General features: G+C 40.3%; 2 protein-coding genes across 4 annotated transcripts; one reads left to right on the top strand and one right to left on the bottom strand.

Moving 5' to 3' along the window:
- Positions 1 to 434: 434 nt before the first annotated feature.
- On the top strand, positions 435 to 3,358 carry atraid (all-trans retinoic acid-induced differentiation factor). 2 transcript variants are annotated; one of them, XM_080490603.1, is made up of 7 exons: positions 435 to 552; positions 697 to 830; positions 1,065 to 1,133; positions 1,930 to 2,001; positions 2,082 to 2,203; positions 2,288 to 2,388; positions 2,477 to 3,358. In XM_080490603.1, exons 1-7 carry the CDS (start codon positions 460 to 462, stop codon positions 2,579 to 2,581), a joined length of 696 nt encoding a protein of 231 aa, XP_080346729.1. In that variant the 5' UTR covers positions 435 to 459; the 3' UTR covers positions 2,582 to 3,358. The 2 variants fall into 2 exon arrangements, with proteins under 2 accessions (XP_080346729.1, XP_080346730.1); XM_080490604.1 differs by having other exon boundaries at positions 449 to 513.
- Positions 3,173 to 8,807, bottom strand: eif2b4 (eukaryotic translation initiation factor 2B, subunit 4 delta). 2 transcript variants are annotated; one of them, XM_080490601.1, is made up of 14 exons: positions 8,758 to 8,807; positions 8,284 to 8,321; positions 8,016 to 8,196; positions 7,714 to 7,929; positions 6,742 to 6,824; positions 6,383 to 6,409; positions 5,842 to 5,933; positions 5,627 to 5,741; positions 5,429 to 5,505; positions 5,181 to 5,283; positions 4,906 to 5,033; positions 4,441 to 4,618; positions 4,179 to 4,359; positions 3,175 to 4,107 (listed from the first exon to the last, which is right to left on the bottom strand). In XM_080490601.1, the coding sequence occupies exons 1-14, from the start codon at positions 8,777 to 8,779 to the stop codon at positions 3,908 to 3,910; spliced, it is 1,641 nt and encodes a 546-aa protein (XP_080346727.1). In that variant the 5' UTR covers positions 8,780 to 8,807; the 3' UTR covers positions 3,175 to 3,907. The 2 variants fall into 2 exon arrangements, with proteins under 2 accessions (XP_080346728.1, XP_080346727.1); XM_080490602.1 differs by lacking the exon at positions 6,383 to 6,409 and having other exon boundaries at positions 3,173 to 4,107.
- Positions 8,808 to 9,868: the final 1,061 nt, after the last annotated feature.

Genomic DNA, 9,868 nt, shown 5'->3' with positions numbered 1-9,868 from the left:
AACAAATAACAAACAGTTTCACTGCTCTTTTTGAATGCCAAAAATGTGCCTTCCACGAAGTTAGCGTGTTTTTGGTGATGCCCAAAGTAACAGTGAAAGCGCATTAAAAAAAAGAAAGAAAGCGCCGCTTAAAAAAAAAAATCCAGTAAATAAATTATTAAATATACTAAATCTATCAAAACGGCTATTCTACTGGTGAGTTAAATTTTTCAGAACATATTCAAATCATTAAATAGTGAATGCTATCATGAATTATATATTAAGATTAAATATTAGAATAAACTAACAGTTTTATGCAACAAAAAAAAAACCACAACCTTAGAATGATAATTTAACATATCGTTGAAATAGTATTGCGTTTAATCTGATTTCCTGCGTAATTTTAGCGCAAAGCTAAACTGGCCCCGCTATTTGTCACGTGTCCGCTACGGGACGATCACGTGACTCCGGACAGTGAAAATGAAACCTGTTTGTCGCTGCTGGAAACTTGCTTTGCTCATTCTAATCCTAAATGTATGTTTTAATCTGAGTTTTCAACTGAGCGAGCGGCAGGTAGGATGGAGATTTGGTAACAGCTGCAGTCACGACTGGAAACACGCAGCCTAGATTAATATAGACTGGATTCACAACATGTTTTGTGGCTGGATGTGCCAACAGATCTGTTGTTGTTTGTGTTTATTATTTGTATGGTTACAGGTATGCACACTGTGTGGTGGGGCGGTGCTAAACGGCTCTGCGGTGGGACAGTTTTGTTGGTTGTCGGCTGGACTCATAGACGGACGTTGCTGCCGGAGACAAAACAACACAAGTGACCGTGAACGCATCATCGGGTGAATACATATCGCGCAACGTTCACGGCCTGTCGTAATTCTTGGAATTACCTTCAATGTAGTCTTTCTATTGGGCTTATTCTCTTCTCAAGCATAGGTGACCATATGCCTATAGGTTGTTTCATATGCACTTTGATTGTACGCTAAAAGAAAAAAAACAACCTAATCTAAAGTTTCTGGGTAGTCACGCAGGCATTATTTTAACTTTGATTTGTGTCTCCTGTGTTTTATCAGGTTGGATCTTTCTAATTGTTCCCAAACCTATGTGGATAATCTGAAGGAAGCATCAACTGCCATAATAATGTGAGTACAGCTGTCATTACATCAGGGGTGTCACATTTTAGATCAGGGGCCACATACAGACCAATTTAATCTGGTGTGGGCCGAACCATTAAAATAGTGCCATAACAACCTTCAAATTTAAACTTTAATAGGTTTTCTTTGTTGTGGCGCAGCATATACATGATGAAAATGTCTATATTTTTGCAAAAACCAAGCAATTACTACCAAAAATGACTACAATCTTTATGTTGCTTTATGTTGATAAAGCCAATTTTATGCTTAGAAAGCCAATTTTAATGAAACATTCTGGTGCAAAATACAGCAAAGTACACAAGCAAAGTGTCTTTAGAAACTCACCCTGACAGCATGCCTGGGAGCTCAGTCGTGTATCCCCTCCTTAAGAAATTATTTATTTATTTTTTAAACAATATTTTCTTTGACATTTTTCCCATTTGCTTGATGGTTTGATGGGCTTTGAGCCTTTTGCAGGCCAGGTTTGGGCCACGGGCCTTATGTTTGACACCCCTGGTCTAGAGTGAACATTGTTGTATAGGCTGCACTTAGAAAAATGTACAATACACATGCGGGTGACTCCTCAGACTGATCCTCATGTTGATAGACAACGAGATTAGGAAGGTTTTTAATCTCTCAAAGCTGAAAAACTAGTTCATCTTCCAAACAGACAAGACCTAAAAGTCCTCCGTTACGCTTGAGAGGCGGGAATAATGAGTGCTTAGTAACCTGTGACATTGTCTTAATATTGTATGTCTATAATTAAAGTTATTTCTTTTAACTTTGCACACCTTTTGTATTACAGAGACCTTTCACTCAATCACATTGTCAACATGAGTGACACCGCATTTCAAGGATTCACTGAGCTTAATTACATGTAAGTGGTTCGCTATGAAAATGAACCTTTAGTGTTATAACCCTTATTTAGATTTTTATTTTCATTTTTTTTATCTTTAGTATTTTGCCACAAGACCTAGGTTGTCCTGGCGGTAACACTTCTTGGGACAGCATTGAGCTGAAAGAGGGAAATCGTGTTTGTCAAGGTCAGAAAAACATGTGCGACCAGACCGGCCAGCTGTGTAAGTTCCCCTATGGTGATTCTTTGTTTTGGCGTATGAGACTATACATGGCATCTATTTATAGTAATCATTGTGAATCCACAGCCACGATCTGCCCAGAGAACTCCCTGTGTGCTCCCTATGGCCCCGGCTTTCTCCAGTGTCGCTGTGCTGATAACTACTACGGCTACAAGTGTCTTCGAGAGGTGGGTTCCAGCAACCTGTTCCGTCCGCACCTTCATGGTTTTAGGTTCGAGTCTGACACACGCGGTACTTTGCTGAAACCGTCAACAGGGAGAGTTCCCAGCTGTGCAGGTGTTTTGGCGTCTGGCGGTCGTCACTGTCGTCCTCGCTGCGTTTCTGTGGGTCACCCAAAGACGGAAAGCCAAACCTCTTTGAAGCCGAGCGGCGGACGCCGCTCGTCATTCTCCATGAAAGCGACTCTACCGGATGAGAAAAATGAAAAGTCCGCAGCACGCCGGGCTTCCCCTGCAATATTGAATCGATTACACGCCTTTCCTGGGGCAGCTGCATTTGAAGGAGGGATGTTTTTAAGACTGAATATATTTAACAGTATTTGTGCAATTTTAGAGGAATGATTTGATCCAGGTTTGTTTGTTTTTGTCAGAAATGATCACTGATTGTATTTTTTAGGAAAAGCTGACAAAAGTAAAAAAAGAGGTTAAACATGGTTGAGAGTATTTTAGATTTGTTTGGGCCTTATTTGCCAAATGTATTGGAATGTGTACAAGTTTACATTTTTGGTACTTTTACGTCGTGAGGCACAGTTGAAAGGCAGTTTTTTGCACGTTGAACATGAGCTGTACAGACTTCAATGATCAGACCTTCATCATTATTTCAAGCTGCACTGAGCTTTGGCGTCTGCTGTATTGTCGTTTTAAAAACTTTATTGCATGTTGTGTTCTATTTTTATTGTGGGAAGTTCAGGGACACTTTTTTTAATATATATTCACAATTAACACACAATTTCTGGTTACATTTTCACATTTATTTTGATATTTCATCTGGATTTTGTTCAAGAAGTTTAGAAAATCATATGTATAAATTCTCATTTCATTCATAACAAGTGTTAAATGTATTGGTGTTATGGGTCAACTTGCTTTTGTGCCTAATTTGAATGACTTCAGAGCTTCTAATAAAGATTTGGAAACACTTTTTTTGCATGACGTCTTATCAATATATAATAAAATGTTCAAAAGACGTGTAAAATATCCGTCTTAGCAACTGCATGTTAAATATGCTGCCAGATATTCGACAAATGTATTTTCTCTTTGTATGTGTTCAAGTGATCATTAGAAACTTTATGATGGCCACAACATTCTTCTACTACTCTTCAGCTCCAGCTGTAATTAGGAAACCCTTTCTGGATGGTTTAATACTGCTGTGGTTGACAGCTGGAGCATTTCAAGGACAGCGGGTTTGCTTTGCTTTTACTACTGGCAGTTAAATGTTTGGAAACGGCACATCTATTAACATTTAAGTCTTAACATATTGCCTTTTACCATTAATAAAATTTTCAAAACGACCCATCTCATCACATGACGAGGAAATGAATCTAATTACTCAATTCGGCCATAAAACAAGCACATGGAAGCCATTTAGAAAGCATATGCCATTTGAGATATATATTTATTGCATGCTAAAAGCACGATATTTTGTGTTGTGTGCAAAGTGTTCATGCACACAAAGACAGAAGCAGCCTGTTTACTGGTCCACGTTTTTGACTCGCAGCACAACAGGAACCGAGGTGCAGGGGATCATGCCCAGGTCTGTGATGACAAGGTCCACAAAATCGGGCGGCGTCACGTCGTACACGAGGTTAAGCAGGCCGAGGGAGGGAACCTGCTGCCAGTCCTCCAGCTGCGTCTTCCCTTTACGGGTCACGATAAGGTCGTCTGGGTCATCTGGTGGAAAAATAAAATAAATAAGTCAACTGTTCTGACAGTTTCACGAGTGTTAAAAGTGCTTTTCATACCAAGTTCATTGGATACGAAGGAATCCGTTTGCACCCTCTCGCAGAACTTGTAGGTCTCACAACACACCAGTACAGGCACGTTAAAGGCTTTAGCCACCAGCGCGATCTGTGAAGTCCCCACTCGAGACATGACATAACCGTTGGCTAGCAGGGCGTGAGCCCCGAGGAACACCTTGGAAACCTTAAATATAAAGTTACAGTGTGATTAAACAGCGATCTTTGGCAAAACACTGAGCTCTATATAGTGAAGCGTCATCATTACCTCTGGAAGGATGTAAGAGACAGCGGAGATGAGGACGTAAGTGCAGCTGATGCCCCTCTGGACCAGACGCCTCAGGGCCTCTCGACCTTCCAGCCGGGGTCTGCTGTCCACCACGATGACACGGAACTTCCTGTTTTTCTCGAAGGCCTCGCACAGGATGTGGTTGACCAATGAGGAGCTGACAGAAGATGGGAAGAAGAGATGAAAATTAGACGGGGTTACATCTGACAAAATAAAACAGTGTGAGGGAGGAGACAGTAGAAAAGTATAGATGAAAACCGGGAAGAGAAAGTATTGAGAGTGGATAAAAAAAGAAAAAGAACATCATGCCTGGAAATATAAAAAACAATGCTTTGTAACACGGAACCACTAGTTTTAGAACCGAGACTAAACACAAACATAGAGTTGGGATTATGACACACAAAATAATTGTCTTCTATAGACGGTCGGCTTTTAGGGGCTTACCATCCATAAACTAGAATGACGTCGCCATCGCTGATCTTCTCTATGGAGGACTTGGCAATAGCTTTAGCAGCAAGAATGATTTTCTCATCGATGTAGCACTCAATACACTTGATCAGTTTGGTCTTTGCCTGAAGAGTCAGAGGGATGAAGAGTTGTTAAATAGCGGACAATTTAAAATTGATAAACTTTGTCAGAAAGTTAGCAGGATTCTGTATAAAATCAATCATAATGTGATTACGACTGATTTCATATCTGTTTTTGATTGAGACACCAACCTCTTCTTCTTTGCATTGACTAGGAATATTGGAGATCTCTTTCTTGATGTATTTGATTGCATTACCCATGCTTGCTGACAGGGGGCGACATTGATTTAAAAAACTGAAAGAACAAAGCAAGCATACTTACTGAAAACAAGAGGTTTACGATTTGATTTATTAAACTTTAAACTAGGAAAAGAGCAATGCAACTTGTAGTTGAGATGCAGCGAGGGTGAAATATACAGTGAAAATGTTTTTTTTTATACCTGATATAAGGTTTCAACTTGTTGACCAAATCTCTCGATAGTTCCTCATTTGGAGGCGTAGTGTAGTCCCATATCACCTGAAATAAAAGAAAACATTTATATTTTTCACTCAAACATCCATCCATCACAACCCATTCTTATCTTAAAGCACAGCAGGGATACAAATTAACCGGCGGTCAAAGCGCTGTGTCGCAGTACCTGTTTGAAGGCATGCAGCAAGGCAACAGAGCGAGCGTTGGATCCTGCTACGATGCCCTGTGAATACTGGAGACCCAGTCGAACAATAGCAGGATGAATCACCGTGGAAGGAATGCTGGAAGCCACAAAAATGTGCAAAAATAAATGCATTAAATAAATGTACATTTTGAACCCAGCCCCAATCAAACACCTTTTACAATAAGCAATCGACGTACCTGAGCTGCTGAGTTAGAGGGGCTTTGCGACTATACTGGTGGAGATGAGAAAACAGGCTGACTTTGTAGCCATAGTCTGAGCGGAGTGGGATCTGAAACGTAACACAGAATTAAGATTAAAGCTGAGCTCATTGATACTGGAGAAAATAAATTAAAGGACATGTTGAGTAAACGGGTAAAACAGCGAGACACAGACAGTTTCTTTCACTAAAAAAGGCTATTTTCATATGAAAATCACACTCAGGGAATCAAGAAACCATTCACAAAATCGTGTTTCTGTTTCTTCTCTAAACTTTTAACACAGCAAAGTGAACGAGCGAGCACAGCGGAGCCCAACTAAAAACTGCACAGCAAACAAGTCATCGATGTAGAAAAACACAGCAATACAGTCACACAAACTCTACCTCCACAGGAAACAATTTTACACTCCTCATTTACTTTGACCAAGTCGAATGATTTTGGATTACAAACTGGATGAAGTGTTAGTTGGAAAAATGTTAACAGCACACTTATTATGAAGCCCAACCTTAATGACATATACCTTTTGAATAGTGGTGTGCACTGGTGTCTGAAAGAAATGTTAGGTTCATTCCCATGCAATGACACTTGATGTTACAGCATGAAACATCAGGCCGAACAGAGGTCGCAATGATTCTTTTTTAGTTGTGCAATTGACATTCTAAAAAGCATAGAAAAAAACGAAACGGAATTGAACTATTGTGTCCCTTACTGAATAACAGACTGTCAATTTTCACCGAATAGTTACTATCTGATGTACCAAGTTAGAGAAACTTTAAGTTGGGTACAGGAGCAATAATTCCACATGCGCAAAGTTTGGCTTAAAAGAATCCTAAAAGCATTTTGTTTTTCTGAGATGAGATTGCGGGAAGCACAACCCACCTGTTGTCTTTCCAATTTCTTGGCCAATTTCTTCAAAACATCTGGGTCGTCCACTTGAATGTGCTCTGGGAGTCTCTTCACCACTAAAAATACAAAAGCATGTTACTTTCTCCACAGTGTGATGAGCTATCTGCCTGTTAAACTGCACCCGCACCACGCTGCCAGAAGTCCTCAGATATGCTCAAAGAGAAGACTGAAAAACGTGTAGCAACTAGAGGAAGACGACACAATGACATGAAGGAGCCACGAACAAATGAGACTCAGTTCCACACTTATTTTGATTCGCAATATTATAAGTTTCAAACTATGACAAGAAGCATTAATACGAGACATTTGCTACATTCCACATCCTTCATGACTGTAATCACTGACACTGATCAGGTTTTATCCGATCACTGATACCGATCACATGGATTGATCAAAATGTTTTGATTTAGTTATGATGATGCTACTGGGTACATGAACTGAAAAAAAAGAAACATAAAAAGAAATTTGACTTAGACAAAAAGTTAGTTTAGTTACTTTAAAAAATACAAAAACCTTGTAGGCACAATGCAGCAACTGTTCAGTCAAAAAGGACAACTGAAAAACACTTACATTTACTGGCTGTCAGTAACAGGATCTAACAGATTGAAGACATTAAGGTTCTAATCGGCACACGCTGATCAAAAACCTTTTAACACTGAAATTGGCGGATAATGACTGGCGGCCGATCAATCAGAGCACCACTACCTGTAGTGTGAGTGTGAGTGTGTGTGTGTGTGTGTGTGTGTGTGTGTGTGTGTGTGTGTGTGTGTGTGTGTGTGTGTGTGTGTGTGTGTGTGTGTGTGTGTGTGTGTGTGTGTGTGTAAATATTGCTCATCGGCCATCCCAGCAATATGAATATTGTTTTTCAGCCAAATAATTCATGTCGGTATCCGATCAGTATACTCAGACATCACCACTTATGTTAACCTCATGGGCGTAATATACCTGGCTGCAGTTCACTGGGGGGCGCTTTGGGTTTGCTGGGGGCGGCTTGCTGTCCTGCGTCGCCCTTCTTGCCCTGCTTTGTAGACCTGTCAGTCTCTTGGCGGGCTCTCCTCTCCGCTTTAAGCTCTGCTTTACTCTTTGCAGGCTTGTCTGTGGGGGCTGCAGCCTCTGGGACAGGCACGGAAACCGGTGCAGGAGTAGGCACTGCTGGAGGGGCTGAAATAGACATCAAGATGTTTTAGTTGAACATGTCGGGTTTATCCATAAAAACAAACAATCAATCCTCTCCAGATGAGCCGCACCTTTCTGTGTTGCAGGCTGTGTTGAAGGCTGAGACGATGGAGCAGCTGAACTGATCGGGTTCTTTTCTTTCTCACTTTCCTTTGAAGCTTTGCCATCTTTCTTCTCCTTGTTTTTCTTCTGCTGTTTCTTTTCTTTCCTCAGCCGCTGTTTCTCCTCTTTGGTCAGCTCTCTGCCTTCACTCTGTTCAGTGACATCCACAGAGTCAAAAGAAAAACACACACACAGACAAAGCATAAAAAATACAATCATTTGAGAGAACTTTCCAACCTTTTCACGTTGAATATCCTCCTTTTTATCGGTTCCATCTGGAAGAAAGCAATAGTATTGTTTAATAACGTAAAGCACAAACATTTGGTAAGGACAGATACGAGAGGAGCCATGGGACGTTAGCTGGATGTGGCACAATGTGGTCAACGATAATGGCACCACACACAAAACTGAACTCCTCACATAACTTCGAGCCGCAGTGCCGCTTCATAATACATGTGTTTAGTCCCTACAGGATTTTAAGAAGTTAATATAATAGCTGATGCAATATCACCCACGGCGGAGAAGCTCGTGAGGCTAACGTTAGCATCCTTAGCATTTACACAGTTACTTCACCACAAACCGGAAACTAAAAACCCGCCTCACAAGAACTAGATGTACACTTCTGTGTCTTAAAGATGCCCGCCAAGGAGGATTAAGAGATAAAGCGGCAAAAGGATATAAAGTCCAGCTGTTGCAGAGTCTGAAACTCACCTGTCACTCCACTGTCGGCCATGTTTACGCCGCTGCTTCGCTCCGGCTGCTTCTGCGGCAGAATTTCGTGCACACGAACGTCAACAGCGCCTCCCAGTGGAGAAAGGAAAGGTTTACAATCCGGCTCTGGTAAAGTGTCACAATCATTCTGACATTCTTTTCTTTATCCACAAGGTGACCGAGAAGAGCTTTAAACTAATGTTGTTGTCAAGACAATATAACAAGAGATCGAGTCAAGACCAAGATTTTAAAGGGCCAAAACCAATTTCAGCACCGTGAAAATGTGAGACCACCCTTGAAAGCATGACTGCGTGTGAGCATTATAATAATGACTTAAATTGTAACAATTCACAAGGTATGTGTTTCTTTAAACTAAATGTATTTTGTCTGGAAAATGTCATTTTAGATGAAGATCTCTCGTGTGAGGTGGACTTGATAAAATTATATTTACAAGACAAAGGAGAATCAAACTATTAAAACATACCCTGGTCTTCTTCTCAAACAAATTAGTCATTAGGATATAGCTATGACAAATCAATGAATCAATGTGTATGCATATCCAGTGAAGAAACCTGCAAAAAACACAGCACAGATAAACCTATTAAAAAATCCTCATTCTTCCTTTAGCATTGATGATACCGTTGAATTCATTTATTGATATTAGTGTTCCCAGCTTGAGAAGTCTTTGTAAAGATTCCATCACCAGCGTGCAATATAAAAGCTAATTTCACCCTGAAAATTCTGTCCGAACCTTTGCTACATTAAGCTTCACTTTCTGTTTTTCACGGACTTTGTGCCTCATTGACGTCTTATGGTATTTGCTCTGTCTGAGTATCTCACATTATCATTACGTGTGCAGCTTGACAATTTGATTATCTTTGTTACAGTACACCTTAGATTAGCAAAAAGTTTTATAACTCTCACTGTTTATCATGTGAGACAGGATTTGACTCTGAACACTGATGCATTGTAATTTTATAATAACTGACTAACTAATCATACTTCATTAAACAATTTTGGGGAAATTATTTTTGTTCCTCCTTTGACTTATTCCTAGGATGTGAAGGTGCAGCCTTACTATGGAGCTGATGGGGGTCAAAGGTCAGCTGTC

This window comes from Lipophrys pholis (assembly GCF_963383615.2).
Source record: "Lipophrys pholis genome assembly, chromosome: 21".
NCBI lineage: Eukaryota > Metazoa > Chordata > Actinopteri > Blenniiformes > Blenniidae > Lipophrys > Lipophrys pholis.
The sequence above is the reverse complement of the archived record's forward strand: the minus strand, read 5'-3'. Positions and strand labels throughout refer to the sequence as shown.